Below are 20,622 nucleotides of genomic sequence, written 5' to 3'. Positions count from 1 at the left end.
GTGCAGCGTTGCCAGATCGGTGGCAATGCCCTGTCAGCTATTTGATATGGAAATGTGCGGCCAAATGTTTACCACGGTTAAATATCTCTAAGCCAACAAACAGCAACAGCAACAGCAACAACAACGATCATTCACGATGACAATAACAAACTAAAACAAAATAGAAAAACAGAAAAAAAAAAATAAATAAAACTAACGGCGGCATTTTCCATTGTCTGCAACGTTTCATTAGCTCAAAGCGCCTGGGAAATCGCTGCTGCTGCTGCTGCTGCTGTTGTTGTTGTTGTTGTTGTAGTTGATGCCCCCTTGCTGTGGCCATAAGTCAAAGTTGAGGGATTCATGGCAAGCCCGAAAATCGAAATACCTCATTCGAATCCCAGCAGCTGGGCACAGTCAGCCCTAAAACCACAGTTACGCAGTCACCAAAAGCGGGAGAGAGAGAGAGAGAGGGGAAAAAATAACACAAAAATTAAGTGAAAAAATATTCAAAACAGACACAAAAATATTTCAAAGAGTTGCAATTGTTTTTACTATATTTCTTTTGAGATGTGCCAACGAAATGTTGGCTAAAACAAAGGCGTGCATTGGACATTAGCCCAGTTAAGATACAAGTGCCAAGTGCTTAACCCTTCCAAAATTTTCTTGGCTAAGAGCATGCGAAATTCGACTTGCAGCAACACCTTATAAATACATATATCCATCTACATATAACTATATATATTTATGCCCAAGATATCATGCTGATTAGCTTATAAAGTTTTTCCGTTTCGTTTTGCTTGGTTTTGTTTTTTTTTTTTTCAAGCCATTTAAAACAATTTGGTACAATTTTGCTTGGCTTTTGTCAAAGCCGCTCGCCGAGTTCAACATCATCATCATCATCATCATGATAAACGTAATTGTAATTGTAATTGTAATTGTAACTGCCGGCAAGTGCACATAAATTTCATGTTCATACAACAATTAACAATTAAGCGGGCTATTGACATTATTTTTTGTTGCTTTTAGGTTTTGTTTTGTTTTGGTTTTGTTTTCAGCTAGGCCAACTTGAAACGAGCCAAGGCTAAGACAGAGAGAGAGAAAAAAAAAAACAAAACAAAACGTCACAAACTTCAGCTACAGATTATGAAAATCTCTGGCCTATTGTAGGTCACAATTGCTTCGAGACTGAGCTGCGATTTCCGACAGTTTACTAAAGAAAACATCTTTTATGCTTGTCATAGAAATTCGATTTCCAGAATTTATACAATATTTGAAGACATCTGTTCAGAAATCAGAATAAAAAGAGGCAGAAGCAGGTCTATGTATTTATTCTTGATTTTTTCGATATATAGATATTCTCAACTGTTCCTCTGTGTGTACGCAGAGATCTCTTAAACCCTAAAGGCTGGCCATAAAAGTACTATACTCCTGCATGACTTACGTACTACAAATTTATAATATCTTTTCGATAACTCATATCGTTACCTTTTGATCGATAATAATCGATTCTTTTACTTGGTTATAAAAGTGTAATTCGAGTGCTGTTAGAGCTAGAAATTTCGAATATACTTTGTAGGCTCATGTGCTCTTTATAGATTTGGATGCTTTCGCTCCAAATGTGAAAACAATTTATTTCAAATATATATATACATATAGCTATATATAAATATATGTGCGTGTGTATACATAACAATAAATATATTTAATTTGTATTTTATTATAAAATTTATAAGCATTTAAGACCGTTAAATTGCTTTATTGTCACTATGCCGTTACATAATTCCACTCGAAAGTGTGGAAAATTAGCTAAAATGGCAACAATGAAATCGTAATTTTTTTATTTTATTTTATTTTTATTTTTTACTTGATTTTTTTGCACATTGCGATTCAAGCCAAAAATTTGAAACTGATTTGCAAGAGTCTTTAAATACTTGAAAGGCAAACATGATTATATAAAGTTAGATCGCTGCTAATTAAGCGTTAATTTGATATCAATTAGGGTAAAAAAAAATTAAAAAAAAAAAAACAAAATAAAAAATTCTACTCCATCTATATTAATAGCTATGCTTCAAACGAATTTCGTTCTTCTAGAATTTCATTTGGCTTAATTGATATCGAATAATGTCTAATTAACGGCGCGCTACCTTTTGACGCCTTGACCCAGTCAGGTGGGCTAGCTGGTTGGCTAAATGTAGCATAGTTTTGGCCACATTTGCCCCGCTCAAGTGTGCCAGTGGCATTAAGATACGAGCACCTGCGTCTATCTCTCTCTGCGTGTGTGTGTGTGTGTGTTGGTCTGCAAGCCGCATTAAGATTCTAGGCTAACTTTTGAGCCGCTTGGCCAGCAAACCGGTCCGCGTACTCAGCATGTACCTCTATGTACGGCAATTATCGAGAGCTGGCATTTGCTTTCCTTTTCCTTTTGCACAATTGCCGGCTGGGCGGCAAAGGAAGTTCATAATTTAGCCATGGCTAATAAGCGTGCGCACTTCACAGGAAATCCAATCAGCCGATGACAGTCAATCAACTCAGCCAGGCCGATTGCAATGAATGAACTTGAAATCGCATGTAAATGAGACGAACTAAAGCCAAAGCTAAAGTGTCGCCAGTCGAGCACTACGAGGCGATCGCTCGACCGTGCCAGCAGCTTGTAAACAGTCAACAGTCAACAGCAAGTGGCAAGTGGCAAGTGGCAGCTACACGAGGCGTTGCATGCATTGACTCAAAAAAAAAAAAACAATGAACAACAAAATGTAATAAAAAAAAATCTACCAACTTGTAATTATATAATTTATATATATATATTAAACGCTGCGACCCGTTGACAATGACATTTTCTTTTCGACGACATTCGTAAGAGTTGCTAAACGATGCGCTTAAGGTAAGCGAGGAGTGAGTGGGGGGGAGGGGGGCGGGGCAGGTGTGAGCTGGGGCAATGGCAAGGTATTTGTACTTTTGGTAACTGGAGGTCTATTTGACATTTGTCTCTGGTCTAGCGCGTTACGAGCGCATAATTATTATTATCATTATTTCAATTCAAGTTTCAGGCATGAAAATTGCAAAACTCATGAGGGACAGTGCATTACAACAACAACAACAACAACAACCAGCAAGCAAGCAAGACATTACAAACAACAACAAACATATTGTTAAGACAAATTATAACATGAGCATGGCTATGCCTTGGGTATCCAGGGTATCTTTGCCTTTGCTTGCGTCCAAATTGTCCAGCTGTCCGCCTTTCAGCTCCGCCCCATAATCATGTGTCATATTTATTAGCCAAGTCAATGCACCTAAAAACTCCTGTGTGCGTGTGCGTGTGTGTGTGAAGCCGTTGAAGTCAGCGCTGTGGCGGGTCGAGGTCATTCATCCAATATGTACATACATACACATACACATACATACATACATACATACATACATTTATACATGCATGTAACGTTGTAACTGACAGCCAAGACCCCCATTGCCCAGTTATTCCAGCGTATTGTGCAGGAAACCCTCATGTCTGGCCCCACACAAGCCACTCGCCCGACGTACTTAATAATGATGGTGAATCGTAAAAGCGATTGCTTTATAGTTAGTTGGTAGAACTAAATGGTTTTGTGTCTTGCCTAATTAGCCAGTGCTACGCATCCCGCTGACAGTGGGGCAAACTATGAAGCCATTTAAGAGTTAATAAAGTTCTCATGGACAGCGGCTATATGATAAATGGGCTCATATAGCATGTGCATTAGATTCCGGCTATAACGACTCAGGTCCCCAGACAAACGTATGTGAGTAAGCTTATGCGGTTATAGCATCTTCCGGATATAACGAGGATTCCTTGTCGGATTCTACAGTATACTTCCCTGGTTTCATATCCATATTTTTCACTGAAAAATACCAAAAAAAATACACACATTTCTGAAGATCTGCCTCACTTAAACTGCAATGAATTCATTTGGAAGAGTTTTTTAATTGCTGCGCATTATTTACTCGGTTTTTTATTGCATAATGTGCACGTAATTATTTATATTATATCATTTTATTTTACATGTAATAAAAGCAGAAATATTGTTGGCCATTAAGAGAAATGTGAATTTACATATAAATTAGCAGGCACATAAAAAGTGTTTCATATACGTAAATATGTATGTATGTGTGAAAGCAGAGAAAGAAGAAAAGGAAACTTTTCATTTCCTTTTTGAGCTGAGTTTGCACCAGGGTGCAATGGCCGGAAAGGCTGAGCTACTTTAGAAGCTAGTAAATGCCATAGCTTTGCATTGCAGGCAATATTAGCCGCAATAGCAACAGCTACAACAACAGCAACAGCAACAATAACATTCATGGGAAATTGGATTGCAGTCAAAGGCAAACGGAAAACCATCAACAAATTTGATTGACAGCCAAAGCCGCGCTCAGCCCACCGCAGACAGATGCGCCGACAGTGACGTCGGCAGCGACCGCGATGCCAACCGCCAACAGGGCGAACACAAATGAATTTGAGCCGAGAGCCAAATGAATCAACTTCAACTGTTTTGCCAGTGTTTGGAATCGTTTGAATCGCAGCCATACAGCCGTGTTTACGGCTAAATGAAATGAAACCGGAAGTTTGGCTGCCAATGCGGCGGGCACGTCCCCAACGCCGATAGAGTGGTGTGGTAGGACAGGGGGGGGGGGAAGGGAAATGACTTCGAAGCCCAGACAAACCGTAACCAAAACCAAAAGCAACACCAAAACCGAAACCAAAACTAAAACCAAACCAAATCGCATCACATCGAAGTGAGCCAAGTTCGTTCAACTTTGCTGCGTTTCTTGACCATTTAACAATGGCGTTGCCACTGCATTCGTTTTTGATTTGGTTTTGGGGGCAGCAATGGATTGGGGGTGATGTTGGGGCGTTGCCAGACAATTGTATAAACTGGAGGCAGCCTCCAGCCATAAAAGTGCGAGCCGTTGGGAACGCAAAGTTGGTGTTTGGGGCACAGCCACTGGGCCACACCTATCTTTTGTTGTTGTTGTTGTTTGTTTTTTTTTGGCCAGATGTCGCATTGCGTTAAAGCTCACCTTCGCGGCCATGCCGAATGTGGGTGTGTTTTGACGGAATTTATGATAATGATGATGATCATGTTATTGTTGTTGTTGCTGCTGTTGATGATGTTGCGGTGCGTCGACTTTTGTGCCACAATAAAACTAAAGATGAGCTCGTGATAACAATCTATACAGATTCGTGTACACACACGTACACCTACACACACACGCAACACACAAACATTCCATAATATTCGCAGAATGTTTTCTTAACCTTCCTGGAATTTCGTAATACTTTTATGCCATGTTTTATAGCCAGAAATTTAAATGTTTGTGCTTTGATTTATTTTATGCCTTATTTATCATTTATTCTAACAACAATTTGTGATATAACTGTATAGCTAGATGTGTGTTAAGGTTGTCTGAGCCGCAAACAAGTTAAATAAAATAAGCAAAAGAAATAAATTCTCGATCTTCAGTCCTCTCCTTGGCAGCCTCTTCGGTCAAGAACATATTTATAGGTTTGTTTTTTTTTTATGTTTCGACAACGGTTGATCAGCTTGATGAGATCGCTTGAGATATTGCTAGTATGAATAGCAGTCAGAGTTACTTATGGGGCTCCAAAGCTGCAAATTTAAGAGCAAACAAACATAAATTACTAACACAATTAGTTCCATAGAAAACTTTGATTGAAAAACAGCTTTAAGAACTGAGAATTGTGGGATAGTTTGATAAATCTGGGCAAAACGTGAAGAATCGCTTGTTAATCCATATGTTATCTAAATATATCAAATTAAACTTATATAGTAAAGAAAAATGATCAAATGAATAGAATTAGTTAAAAAGATATATATATATATAAATTGTAATATTTTATAAAAATCAAACAACAAATTTCATATTAAAGTATCAAACATTTTTTTTTTTTAAATATAATAATAATTTTATATTTATGTATCAAAAACATTTTTTAAAATATAATAATAATGCCAAAAAATAAAATTAAAAATTTCTATTTATTAAAAAAATAATATTTTAATATTAAAAAAAAAACTACAAAAAAAATAATAATAATACTAAATTATTACAAAAATAATTTATCTAAAAAAAAAAATAAAAAAAAATTGTAATGCGAAAAAAAAACAAAGCAAAAATATATAAAATAATAAAAAATAAAATTATGTTATTTATTTACTTTTATTGAATATTAATCATTTTTGTTGAACATATGTATATAAAGTTAGATAAAAATGTAACAAAAATTAAGCAACAAAAAAATAAAAACTATATAACTAATTTAAAAGCCAAAAATAAATATGAAAAGTATGAATTTATACAAAGAAAAAAATAATGTCAAAAGCTAAATAAAATATAAAAATTATGATTATGAGAAAAGAAAATAACAAAAAATTTAAATAAATATAAATAAAATAAAGTACCCTAGAAACATCATAAAATAGGTAATTAAGGTTCATTGCTCAGCTTATGTCATTTGAAATGTTTGTCTAAATGAAATTAAATTAAAAATACTTTGCTTTTTGTCATTAAGAACCTTTGCCCACGGACTTCGCATGTCGCCTAAATAGTTTTTTTTTCTATCCAAATTCATAAAATGCACTTAGCTAAATTGTGTGAAATTCTTAGTGTACGCAATTCTATTGTTTAGTCGTTGAAAAAACGTTTTGCCAACTGTGTGTTAAAAAAAATGGAAGATAATGAAGAAAAATATTCATTAGTTCCAGCAACGTTAGACAATGGAATAATTAAATATGTTTTTTTGTGAAGCGAACGCCCAATTCATATCGAAAAAAAAACAGACTGAAAATCTTATTGCTTATGCGGATATAGCTTTATTCGTGATGTGCAAGCAAACGTGTGTATATATATATATGCATATGTATAAATATAGCTATGTATATATGCATCAATTGATATAGTTTTGATATAGATTTGGGATTAATTGTGATTAATTATTTGTTGATTATGTGGAATCGAATTTAGGAATCGCCCTCATCCTGATTCGTGGCATCCACTTGCATGTTGGCTCCATTGGCTGTCTTGGTTGCCTCATACTTGATGCGATAGGTTGCCTGCGGATCGTAGATCTTCTCCAGGCGCAGCCAGTCCTCGGGACGATTGTCGATGAGATGACGGGTCACCTTATCGGCGCCATATTTTTGCTTCTCCGTGCACTTGGCGCAGTCCGTCATCATGGCATCGGGCAGAATGTCTGGGAATGATAATTGGGTATCGATTGAGTGTAAATTTGGCATTAGAGTCGAGTTTCGATAAATCGAAAATCGCAATAAATCGAAATCTTAATAATTTTTCTATAATTATCGGGACTCTACTGTATTTGTTTTTTCCAATTTTTTGAGCATACCCTTTAGCATTTTGGCATCGGGTGTACAGGGTCCTTGACTCTCCAGGCACTTGATATAGTTGTTGAGCAAACGCTCCTGGCTCAATATCTCATCGATGTCGACATTGTCGAATTTGCTGTCATAGGCACTGCCGGATGGATCCATCAGGGCCGCCGGCATCGCAGTGGTTGCCGGTGGATGGGCACGGCCGGGCACCGCCAGCAGCACGCCCAGCAGCAGCAGCAGCAGCAGCTGCAACAGTTGCAGTTGCATCAGCAGCGTTCTAGTGAAACGGAACATGGCGAAAAGGGCGTTGGATATCGAGTGATACCAATTGACAGATCGAGTTTGGCTTTTATAGATGCTGCTGCTGCTGCCCACATGAGCTGTCGACTTGTGGTCCAGTTGCGCATGATGTGCGTGTCGCTGGGCAATTTGAGTGTGCGCCACGATTTGGTCAAATTGCACGGCAAATTAACTGCATTTAGTTCAGCTGCTGCCGCATGCGATGCATGCGAGTGTGGGCCGAAAGGAAGCCATTGCTCTGGGCCAATGGCAGGCAGCGCGCTAACCGACAGCAACTGTAAATTGTGCAACAGCGCAATGTGTGTGTCTGTGTGTGTGATTCTTGTGACTTGGCATTTCCGGACCCAGCTCCTTGGCACCTTGCCTTTGGGTTGACATCGTTTGATGTGTTTCTTTGTTTGTTTGTTTCTTTGGTCTTTTTGGTTTTTGGCTTTCATTCTCTTACAATACAATACATTAGCATAAATACATACATTTCTATTTAGGTCTGATTGTGTGCTTGTGTGCGTGTGTGTGTGCACGTGTGTGAGCCAGGTTTGGGGCCAACACAGCAGCAGCTGTTGGAACAAAAAGCCACCTGACCAGGTCGCAGCATTGCCGCAGATTTTGCCCATTTCATGCCAGCAGCAGCAGCAGCTGCTGCAGCACTCTCTCTCTCTCTCTCTTTCTCTCACTCTCTTTGTCTATCTCGCTGTCTTTCTTGGCCTCTGCGTTTATCTGTGAATAGAACATGCAGAGCTCGACTCTGACTCTGGACTATTGCCAGCGCTTTTAGCAACTGGCCAAGAACTGTTCTTGTCTGTGAGTCGTGGATTGCAGACGTGTCTTAAGCGCAGCGCGAGTGTTTCTTTCTTTTCCTCAAATAAAACTCTCCTCCACTCAACTGCGAGTGTATGTGGGTCTGTGTGTGTGTGTGTAATTAAGTCACTGTGAATCTTATAAAATGCATTCGCTATATCGCAAACTGACCCAAATGGAAGACACAAGAAATTGCATAAATAAATAGCACAAGACCTGAAGGTCAGCTCATGTATTCAATATGAATTATTGAATATTGAACAGCAAGAAGAGCATATTGGCTTTTATTAACTATGCCAAGTGCATTTATATAAAAAAAAAATGTTTGTGTAGAAATGTATTTAGAAAGTGCCCAAAAAATCCAATTCAAATATTTCTGCAATTATCGAGACTATTAAAAAGACTTGGCAGAGCATTGTACAGTCGCCTATGGTCGCCCTTTTTTATTTATTTTTTATCTATTTTTTTTTTTTGTGAATGTCATGCATATGAATTATTTCGTATATATTCAATAATCGGTTTTGAGTACAATAACTTTTGCTGAATTGATTCGAATTGTTGTCGATTTCCCATACAATATATTAAAGTTTCGTATTTATATTTCGTTTGTGTTTAAATTGTGTTGAATTCGTCTATATATATATATTTTTTTTTTTTTCATTTTGTTGCTTGTTTGTTTTGGCGTAGTTCAGCTCACAATAGATTGAAATAAAATGAGTTGCAAATCGCCTTTGTCGTACCTGCTGAAATTGGAGCAAATGGTAAGCGGACGTGTTTCAGATGTTTTAATATCTACTATATAATATGATAATGGCCATTATATTAAGTGCTATTAATATACACACACCCACATGCCGTGATAGGGGATAGAGCAGGAGTGGGGGGTGGGGATGGGGGTGGTGTGGCTTGGTGAGAAGTGGCCACACGTGCGTTTGGCAGATCTTTGATAGCTCCACAATATTTTGTTTGTTTTTGTTTCATTGGTTTTTTTTGGCTCGATCAGGTTTGCTCAAAGCTGTTCTTAATTGCTTAGTTAGCCAGCAGCCGCTCTGCCTACAGCTATGGACTGCCATGAACAGCGCTTGAACATCAGTTTCAGGTGTTTAAGCCGCGGCGAGACGGAGCTGGCCGTCGCCCAAATATGCGGAACGTGAATATTGCAAATGTTGCCCGCCTACGTGATGAACGAACAAATACTTGAGCTCGTCTACAAGTTCGAGTACTCGCACACAATTCTTAGTTATGGCAGCTGTGAGTTTTGACATTTGCCGCCATTGAGCATATACACCTGTGTATTCATTTCATTTGGGTTTGAATGCAAATCAAGCGCTTGGCTTACATTCAAAGTCCATAGCCAAAAGAATTCTCACATTGGAATGCTCAGTGGCGCATCGCTAGAGGCCATAACGCAAGCCACTTTAACGGTTGACTCTTAACATGGTTCTGGCTAATAAATATACGCTAAATGAGCTAACAAGCGAGAGACAGAGAGGGAGGGAGAGAGGGGGAGACAGAGGGAGAGCTTGTTAGATGTAAGGCTGTGGCTTGTTTTGGAGCTGGAGAAAATTTGAAATTTATTGAGAATTTTTCCTAGTTCCATAACTCCATTCAATGTTTATATAGTATGTATGTATGTATACATATGTCTTTATTTTGATTTTTGATTAGTATTTTATAGCAAGACAGCTGCAATTAATTAACTTGTATTTTAATATGCAAATTGTAAAAATAAATAAATATATTAAAGGCCTGTGTTGCTCTGGCTTTAAGCTAAATTATTATTTAAAATTAATTCTCTGTAAAAAATAAATAAATCAAGTAAAAACAAAATATGTTTTGAAGCCTGATATGCATATATGCATATCTGGAATTTTTGTACATATAGGGTATTGTTTAAAATATGATTCTCCATAGGGTATGCGTATAATTAAGAAATGTCAGTCAGTTAACATAAATATTTTTAAATAATGTACATACAGCTGTGAAAAATAAAATAGCACCGCTTGCATTTTTTGAGAATTTTTTTTAAACATATATAAAAATGTGGAATATTTTTGTAATAATAAAATAAATAAGTAGATCAATACATTGATAAATATATCGAGCAGAACTCTTAGACTTTTTTCACAGCTGTATGTACATATTTAAATGTGAAATAAATATGTATAAATAAATAAAATATATATAAAATATAAAATAAATAATTATAATTATTTTTATTATATGATATTTTTGCTTAAATTGTTATATATACATCTATAATATTTCTAGCATAAATATTTTGTATATGTATTTATAGGAACGATATTTATATATGTACAACTGATATCTATATGAAACATATATATTTTCTACAGGGTATATGCCTGGTTGAGCAGTGGCTCAAGTCTCACCTCTGTCATACCCAAGTTTCTGAATAATTTTTCAAAATTTACAGGGTATTTTCTGTGTCGGGCAGCATCAATCAATTAGCTGACATATTTTTATGTTCTTAGCTGTGGTTGCCTTTGCCTTTGCTGTTGTTGTTGTTGCTGTTGTTGTTGTGCCTTTTAAGCGCCCATAAAGCGACGTCATCTGTCAGGTGGGGCGTGTGGGGAGCTCCAGCAATTTCTATACGTGATTTGATGGGCAACACGGTTAGCTTGAACTCAAATGTGGGAAAATCAACAGCGGTGGAGACTAAAAAAAAAAAAAAACATGCCAAGGTATTTACTCGTAACTCACCCGGCACTTTGGCAATGCCAATTTTCCAGTACATTTTCCAGCCAAATTGGTGTTGTTTTGTTTCTCTCATTGCTGTTGTTGTTGTTGTTGTTGTTGTGTTTTTTATTCATTTTCTATCATCATGTGATTAGAACAGCAGCAATGACAATCAGACGATGAAGAAGCAGAACCAAACAGAATAGCAACAATCATTGGCAATTGGCCGTTCGCAAATTGGCGTCAATCAGAGCTGGCATGTGTAGATCACTCTGAATAAGTGATGTAGGTATATACATATATACAGACAGACAGATAGACATACATATCTACCAAGAGCAATAGCTGTGTTGGCTGTTTAGCTTTAATTCGGCAAATTTAGCCATTATTACCGCTGCTGTTGTTGTTGTTACTGCTGCTGTTGACCATTTTAGCTGCGTCAACAATTTGCATTCAATATGCCACGCAGCACGTCATGTCATTAGCTGTTAATTATTTAATGTTCCGATGCGCCCACAGCCATCCACATTTCTCAGCCAATCACAAAAATCACTTCGTTGTCGAATCAGTTTCTTGGGCCCCCCCTCTCATTATTGCTCGCGAATAAATCAACAACAGTTAGTGGATTTGGTTTTATTATTTTTGTTTTTACATTGTAAACAATTTGTAAACAAATCAACAATTCTGTTGCCTAATTTGCTAATGCTTGTCATGCCATATTTGGCAACAGGAACTTGTCATTGGTAATTAATTCATGGCCTCGTCTATGTAGGCAAATAATATTTTTTGAAGCAGTTGCTAATTAATATGCATGCTAAGAGAGCTACTAAAAATAATGATACTTACTTTTTGGCTGGCTTGAGCATTTTATAATAATTTTATTTAATTACTACTAAATTTAATCTATGTGTTTAGATATTTTGGTAAAGCCCTTTGTATCTAGCAAGTGATTTGTTCCACAGCTCCAAAAGCTAATAATTAGTTATATATATTTAGGGCTTAATAAAACTTATAAGTTTTACGATATTTAAGATATCTTTCACAGCATTTGAGTTCTGATTAACCGTTTACTGTTAGAACTTTTTTATAGATTAACCGTAAATTGAGGCTATAAAAAGTTGGCTAGAACTAAAGTTCGGCATTCTAAATAGATAGTTTTAAGTCTGTAAAATAAATGCCTATATAAAACATATGTATATCTTTTATAGTTCTATAGCTACGATTAATCGCTTGCTCTAGACCCCCTTTAGAGATTTACACTGCATTGTGGCAAGCCGGTTAGAAGTATACGTCATATACAGCCAAAATGTAGCATTCTCCTCTGAGTTTGATTAGGCTCTATTTCAAACCAGTAAAAATCATAGATCTATCACAGCTTTAGAACTCTCTCTGATGGGCAAGTTTTGCTGGTGGAGTGTTCTGAAGCCTCTTTACCAATAGATCTATAAATTATACAATCTCTACAGTAGATATGGCAATTGCTATGTGTTGGATACAAAGTATTGAAACTTGATCGATAGGTAGCTGCTGACACTTTAAAGAGGAAGAAAAAGCAAGATAGAAAAAAACAATGCTATGATACAAAGTTCTTGTGAAAAGCGATATAATAAAGAGTTCTTTGAGCACTTTGATTTTGACTTTAGTTAGCTTAATTATTTAAAATTAAGTCATGTTCAATTCCTTTAGTGAAAAGTCTTAATATTGGATTATACTACAGTTTAGTTAAATAAGCTCTCTTCCTATAAGTACAGGGTATACAGTGTATTCCCTAATGATCGCCTTTATGGCCCTTGTGGGTAGTTTGTGCAACGCGTCACGTGCTCCATCCGACTCGGATGCCCCAAATGAGGCAATGGGATTGGGATAGCAACAGCAGCAGCAGCAGCAATAGCAGCTGGAGCAGAAACAGTTATTTCAGCCAGTGAGTGATCCCAGGGCATTTATCATTGCCGCATCATTGGGGCCAGTCTAACGAGCCTAACGGCTAGCCAAACTTGGTATTTGGCGAAAAAGATGTAGAGGAATAGGAAGAAGAAGAGAAAAATAGAAATAGAAATATATTTTCACTATGCACACATAAAACTGCGAACGAACGAACGAACCGAAATCAATAAAGCGCCAAATTGTGTGTGTTCCAATTTCCCGAAACTCGAATGCTGTTGGCCTGGCCCGGCTGCGGCTGCGGCTGCTGCGGCTGTCGCACAAACAGTTATCAGCCGGGCCGAGCTCACACTTTGCAGCTAACGGGTGATGCTGTCGGGCTGCTGGTGCTAGTGGTGCTGCTGCTGCTGGTGGTGCTAGTGGTGGTGGTGCTAGTGGTGCTGCTGCTGCTGCTGCTTAACGACCTCAAAAACCAGTTAATAGTCAGAACGAGGCAGCGGCAGCTCGGCTCGACACTTGTGCGCTGGAATTGTTGTTGCTGTTGGCGGTGCTTTTAGCCGCTGCTGCTGTTGTTGTTGTTGTTGTTATTGTTAGTTTTGTCAAGTGTTCGGCATTCCTCGACGCAAGGCCCAGGTGAGCTGTGCGCGATTAAATGCATAGATATATGTAATATCTCTTGACTCCTGCCTTCAAGCGCTTGGACGTTGCCACTTGTTGCTGTTGCTGTTGCAGTTGCAGTTGCAGTTGCTGCATATGCAAACAGCAGCAGCAGCAGCCGCCGCTAGCACGCATATTTACGAGCATTTTTGTGGCTGTTGATTTTTATTGCGCGTCTATATACATATATATGATTTTTTTTTTCTATCTTTCTCTCTTAACCGATTTGTTTTATTGAATGTGAACAAGTTTTGCCGACTGCCAACATGTGGGTCACTTAGCCACTATGGCAACAGGTTGTTGCTGTTGCTGTTGTTGCTATTCTGCTAGCTGATGTTGCTGCTGCCGCTACAATTGCCATTGGCTGTGGCATTTGCAGCTGCAGGTTCCCTTCATAGCCGTGGGCTTGAATTTGTCTGTCTGTTTGCCTCAGCTGTCAGTGCATCTTGAAAGCTGCATAGAGCTTTAAGCCTGATCTAGCCCAAAGGCAGCTCATTTTCTGGCTGCTTATGGCATTTGTTTGCCACGTTTTCAATTACATCACAGAGTTTTCTGTTTTCTTTTTGTTTTTGGGGAAGCTGCTGAATGACTGAAATTAGTGTAATCTTTTTCAGCTGCAGAATAATATCAGTGAATATTTCTAGAAATTGTAGAAAATTAAAAAACTTACAAATATCTATTTCTAGCATGATTTAAAGACTTCAACAAGGAGCAACGTTTTTTTTCTTCAAATTCTTGTCGCAGTTTGGGCTGTTAGCATTGCCTAGAGAAATGTGCTGGGGCTATTTGTAGTACTTAGCATGGCTTTCGGTTCCGTCGTATAATAAAGCCAGTAGGTCAACGTTGTCAGGAACAACAATGAAATGGATAGAAATGCTGTGATGCTTGCTGGGCTAATCAGCGCCCAACTGTGACTAGCAGAATGTCAAAAAAAAAAAGTAGAAAAAAAAAAAAAACAAAGCAAACACATAGAGATGCTGTCTTCCCTCCCTCCTCTATATCTGTGCCTTTAATTAATGACTCTAACCCGATTTGTAAAACAAAATAAAGCCAAATAACGCCAAAGTCGAGACATAAAAAAAACTAAAATAAAAAATAAATAAATAAAAAAAAAAAAAAACAAAACATACCTAAAACAGGTGAAAGTACAACTAGTCAAAAAAAAAAAAAAAAAAACAACCGCCAAACAGCCAACGGCCAACAGCGGACAACTGGTTTTTCGGGGTGTCGGAATGTGCGGCTGGGGCTCTAGAAAGTGTTACATATCAAGTATGAATGCTATGCATATGATTGTGAAACGTTGAGCCAATGACCAAAAATTAGTTAGCCTACTGCAGATAGCAGATAGATAACAAATTGAATCTTTTTTTGATTTGAATGTGGGCCAGCAGCAGCTTAAATTAAACGAAACACGTTCCAATCGACAGCCGAAAAAAAAAAAAAATACCGAGAGCCCCCTCAAAAAAAAAACGAAAAAAAAGCAACAACAAAATCCAAAATCAAAACCCTAAGCAGTAGCATGTTGGCCGTTATGAAACAGCATGAAGTAAGAATAACAACGAGGTCGTGAGTCTTTGATCTTAGCCACAATTATGAACTGCCAAAGGCTACCATGAAACTAACACTCGTTTCCATAGAATTCGTTGCCAATAAATACAAGAAGCTGCATTGATTGGCCAACAAAAACAAGGCAGAAGAGAAGAAGGCGCTGATGCGGATGATGAAAACGTCATTAGAGCTGGGAAAAGTTTTTTGAACTCTCAAGGAAAAATACGTTGAGTTGGCGACAGTGAAGAAATTGCTAAATTGTTAAAGAGTTTCAATAGGTTATTTTATTTACTTGTTTTTACTATGGTTTAATATTGAGTTAATATTGATATTAATATTAATATTGATATTAAATTAATTATTATTAATTAAAAATTCTGAATCATATCATATCTAGAATAAGTTAATATATTTGTTCATTTATTGAATTAAATAATATAAATTAACTAATATAAATTAATATTAAAATTGTATATAAAAAATTTGAAATATTCATTAATTTTTGTTTTTTATCTGAAAAAGTCTCTTGAAAAATATGCTGAGGGAGAGACAGTAAAAAAAATGCTGAATTGCTAAAGAGTTGCAATAATTTCTAGCGTTTTTCAGCTATTTATTTTATTGTTTATAATACAGATTAATAATGATCTATGAGCTAAGGTGTATTTATCAGATTTGATAACTCTCTGTTAGTTTTCTTATCCAGAATATTAAAAGAAAAATATGTTAAACTAGAGACAGTGATATAAGCATGCGCAATTAAATAAATAAATAAAATATAAACCCCGTAATAAGTTTAACAAAAAATTATCGTTCACTAATTTGTATGAAAAAACTGTTTTTAAATACAGAAAGAAAGAACCGTAACTAGGCAAATTAATCTCTCGAAATATGCCCCAAAAAAAAACATCTTTATTAACATCTGTATTTATCGCTTGAGGAAATATAAAATGCAGCAGATAAGCCTCTAGAAATGGTATATTAAAAATTGTTGCGATCGACACGTTTATAGAATATTTAAGAGCAACAATTTCTGGTCAAAGCCAGTCAAGGTCAGAATCGATTTGGACATTTGAATACTTGGCATTATGGATTGTCTAGCACTGGCTTATGGGTCTATTAAATCATTTGAGCTGGTTGTCATTGTGGCTCTGAAAAAAACACACACACAGACACACACACAGACACACACACTTTCATTTATATGGAGCTATTCAGAGACGTTGTCCAAAATGCCCATTGCCACTGCGAGCGCTTTCATGCATAATTTGGCAACAAAATGCGAACGCTGATTTGTATTTATGTATGGAACTGATGCTCGGTTTGTCCGTGTGATTTGCATGCGGTGCGAGCTTTAAGTAATTCCGGATTACAAATGCGTTGCACGGCAATTGGTTTGCCTCGGATTTTTCAAGCAATGCGGGTTTCATTGAAAGCGAAACTGAAACCGCAGCCAAAATCAAGCAGATAAATGCTTTATCAGTTTAATCTGGACAGCAATGTATCTATCTCTCTCTCTCTCTTTAGCTATATATGTATGTGTGTGTGTGTGTGCATGTAAAAGGTATGCAAAGATTATTTATATGCAATCATTTTGCACACTTGGCTGGCTCCCCTCTCGCCATATTGTGCTCGGGGCAGGCAAGTGGCCAAGTGGCTGACGCCTCGCCGCCATTTCATTGGTTAGGTAGGTGCATTGACTTTTCAAGCACGTGCAGGCGATGCTGATGCATGTCTAATGCCAGGCGACTCAACGTCGATCCGTTGTGGGCCCATGGCGATCCGTTCGTAACGACATGACGCTGGGTTCATTGTCCAGCGGTATATTTCGTTTGGGCATTGCAACGTTGCGGGCGCCATTTGTTTTGTGCGGACAGCCAGCCGCTGGGTCGCTGCCAAATCCGCCTCGACACGACTCCAGCCAAACCTCAAGTCAGTTGAAGTCAAACTCAACTTTTGTTACCGAAGACGATCATAAACTACGCTCGTTCGTTCAAGGCATGCCCGAGGTCTGACTGCCGCCCGCCCAACGTTGCGCCGGCCAAGCGATGTCGCCTTTAATTATGCAGAACACGCCAGCGCATGGCAAACAAAGCAAACTGAACACAAATACAATTGGAAAATGCATTCACCTGGGCTCGTTTACCTGCTGCCAGCTTTGGTCGGTAAATAATAAAGAGCAAACACTCAGCCCCTGTCCAGGGCTAACCGCAAAGGTGCCCAGGCCACGCCAGTGGCACGGCCAGTGCCGTGTCAATTGTCCTTAGCCAACTATGTAGTTGGCTTATTAGCACCACATGTCCAGCTGCATCGGCCCATGAACCCTTAACCTTGGCGCGCACAGAGACTCCGACCCAAGTTCATAGGTGGCCAAGTGTCTAAGCAATAATGCCTGCCTGTCATAGCTAATCATGCATGTTATTAACGCTTTCAGGCGGTTAGCCTAGCTTAGATCTCTCTGCATGCTCTGGGTTGCATGTGCTTGGAAGGGAACTATGAAATTGGGAATTTTAAATAGGCGTATATAATTATAAATGATTGTCAAATAGGCTATGAAATAGGCATAATATGGAATCGGTATAAATATAGTATTTATATATACAATATTTATGAATACGTGTAACTATGAAAAATAAAAATACTATGATTAATGATATAGATATAATATAATATATATAGGTATTATAGGTATGTGGTATAAGTATAATATATTATTATATACATAGGTATTAGAGGACTGCATAGACGCACTTATAACATAGCAAAGTAGAGTCCACTCGAAATGAGATTGAGTATGAGTGTGAGTGAGGCGCTTAAAACATATCGAGAGAGTTGAAGTTTGCATTGTGTCTATGTCTCATATCTCCCTATTGGGTATAAGTAAAAATAAGTATAAATAATATATGTAATAGGTATAATTTAAATATTAGGTATAATCATTATTAGGTATAAATTTAATAGGTATAAGGTAATAATACGCCAATAGGTATAATCTTATTATTGTTATCATTATCATCATCATTATTTTTATTTTTATTATTATTATTATGATCATTATATTTATATTTAGTATTATTATTTAGATTATCGACATTATATTTACTATACCTATCATTAATATTATCATAATCCCCATTATGTCATTCATGTTATTGTATTTACTTTCATTATTAGCTATCATAAAACACGTATATCATAATTATTAGCACTGGTCTTAGTTAAAGTTTAATTAGTTATTGATATCAACATGTAACTGACGTGCGTACGTATATCGCTATAAATATGTACTATATCTATGTAAATACCAACACTATCAATAGCTAGGTAAATATTTACATCATAATATCATATAAAACCTGATCTGATCTGCTTGAATTCGCCACTGAAACCTTCACAGTTCTGTTTGATAATGTAAACAAGTTATTTTAGCCTGGCTAAAAGCGCATTTGAACAGCTGTTGATATCATCAGTGCTATGTAAAAAATACCTTTATAACACCTGAACGCACTTCTACTTTTCATCTACACTTTTTACAAATTCCACATAAATTTCTATAAATCTCCATCAACCAGATATGGACTTACACGATTTTGCCATTCTGATATTGAGTTAGTGCAATTTTTTTCTGTTAGTTGTTTGTCAGCTATATCATATCGTCTCACTTTAATTAATATTAATAAAATGTTAAATTAATTGGAGCTAAGAAAGTGAACGAGCGCGTGACGAAGTTGTTTTAAAGCCAACAAACATATACATAGATGTCACATATACATATATACATATACATGTATTTTAAGATTGGGGTCGTGAATCTCTTAACTTATTTGCATAATGTGCTATTTCGCAGTTCATAGAATTTCAACATGAATAACTCGGCCAAAGACTCTAAATCTTTGCCACGCCAAAAAATGTTATCTTAATTCATTTCCTTTTGTCTTTAATTTGCTTTCAGTTCTTTCAGCTTGTTTTGTGTTATTATTATATTTTCTTGAATTCGTATTATTATGCTTGCATCAATCAAACACGATATATCCCAACTTTCATCTCAATCAATTTTGTTTTCACCTTTTATCATGTATCTGTATTTATTTATTTTTTATTTTTATTTTATTTTTTTTTTATAAATATTTATGCGATAGCATTCTTAACTTTTGCTTATTGTTTGCCTTTGTTTACATTATTTGAAGTTTCAGGAAAAGTACTTGGTATGCCTTTATAAATATATATATAGTATATGTAGTATGTTTACCCCGCTCAAGTTGAGCAACGAGCTGGAAACTTCAATGTTCTCAACTCGAGTGCTTTGCTTTGGCATCAGGCATGACACGACAGGCATACAGACAATGCATATTAAGGTCTTCTTGGCTTCTACTGCTGCTGCTTCCACTTAATTCTGAACCTCACACCCTATGGAGAAGGTTCCATCCATGTATGCCAGAATGTGGCAGCGTCGTGACGATGACTTCCTACTTCCGTTTACGATTATTGCGATCGTGTCACGCTGCGTTGGCGTACACATACGTGTATGCGTTAATGTGCAATTGTATTTGCATTTGCATTTGTATTTGTATTTGTATTTGTATGTGTGTCTGTGAACGTGGACGCAATGTAATTATGGCCTAGCCATAGCCATGTTTCAAGTTCTTTCTACTTCTACAATGCTAACATAGGCGCATTGGCCTTACATATATATACACACACACACACGCACACAAATAGTCGTAGATAACACGCTGAGCTTTTGTTATTGTTGTGCAGTTGCAAGTGCTACACTGAGCGAAAAGTTGATGTTAGTTGCAAGTGAATAGAATATCTGTTATATATTTATATTATATTATATTATATTATATTATATTATATTATATTATATTATATTATATTATATTATATTATATTATATTATATTTTATTATATTATATTATATTATATTATTTTATATTATATTATATATAAATTTGTTATTTATCAAGCATGCATTATTAGAGGATATTTGTTTTATATTTATATTATTTTTTATTTTATTTTATTTTATTATATTATATCAGTTTTTCATCTTCCCACTTCTCCTTTTCTCCCAGTGTATTCAGAGAGTTTACACTGTGCCATTCCCATTCAGTGGCTGTGGCAGCTGCAGTTGCAGTTGCAACAGTTACACTTTCCACGAACCAAGAGCTCCATTTATCATTCTAGTAGTTTTTCATTCGTTATGTTGCGGCTGTAGGCTCTATATATATGTATGTATTCTATTCTCTATATTCTATTCTGTTGGTTTGTTAAGTCAATCAACTTTGTTTGCCGCGTTCGCTTGGCACGTTCCAAGCGAAAATTATGCATTGGCCCCCTTTGAAAAAGGTATAAAGGTATGATGTATGTATGCAT

General features: G+C 36.7%; 3 protein-coding genes across 7 annotated transcripts in view; 2 read left to right on the top strand and 1 right to left on the bottom strand.

Annotated features, from left to right (window-relative positions):
- Positions 1-20,622, top strand: part of rut (adenylate cyclase rutabaga) — a 186,456-nt gene that overhangs the window by 97,235 nt on the left and 68,599 nt on the right. The window lies entirely within an intron of this gene.
- Rhp (GTP-Rho-binding protein rhophilin) overlaps positions 1-20,622 on the top strand; it is a 42,261-nt gene that overhangs the window by 15,243 nt on the left and 6,396 nt on the right. Inside the window, exon 1 of one of the 5 annotated variants that reach the window (XM_089264732.1) lies at positions 9,158-9,220. The exons of the other annotated variants lie outside the window; for them this stretch is intronic. Coding sequence (XP_089120858.1) covers positions 9,173-9,220 — 48 coding nt within the window. The 5' untranslated portion in view covers positions 9,158-9,172. Of the gene's footprint in view, positions 1-9,157; positions 9,221-20,622 lie in introns of those variants that run through there. 5 annotated transcript variants of the gene reach the window in all.
- On the bottom strand, positions 6,821-7,695 carry a10 (antennal protein 10). The gene is made up of 2 exons (XM_030389610.2): positions 7,376-7,695; positions 6,821-7,222 (listed from the first exon to the last, which is right to left on the bottom strand). The coding sequence occupies exons 1-2, from the start codon at positions 7,653-7,655 to the stop codon at positions 6,990-6,992; spliced, it is 513 nt and encodes a 170-aa protein (XP_030245470.1). The 5' UTR covers positions 7,656-7,695; the 3' UTR covers positions 6,821-6,989.

The sequence above is a fragment of the Drosophila navojoa genome, chromosome X (genome assembly GCF_054131105.1).
Source record: "Drosophila navojoa isolate 15081-1374.11 chromosome X, UAZ_NAV_1.0, whole genome shotgun sequence".
In the NCBI taxonomy this organism is placed as follows: Eukaryota; Metazoa; Arthropoda; class Insecta; order Diptera; family Drosophilidae; genus Drosophila; species Drosophila navojoa.
The sequence above is the reverse complement of the archived record's forward strand: the minus strand, read 5'-3'. Positions and strand labels throughout refer to the sequence as shown.

Excerpts from the sequence above, each read along its gene's own strand:
- a10 (XM_030389610.2), bottom strand. The coding sequence starts at position 7,655 with ATGTTCCGTTTCACTAGAACGCTGCTGATGCAACTGCAACTGTTGCAG. Across the intron at positions 7,223-7,375 it reads CGATGCCAAAATGCTAAAGG|ACATTCTGCCCGATGCCATG; the intron begins GTATGCTCAAAA and ends TATCATTCCCAG.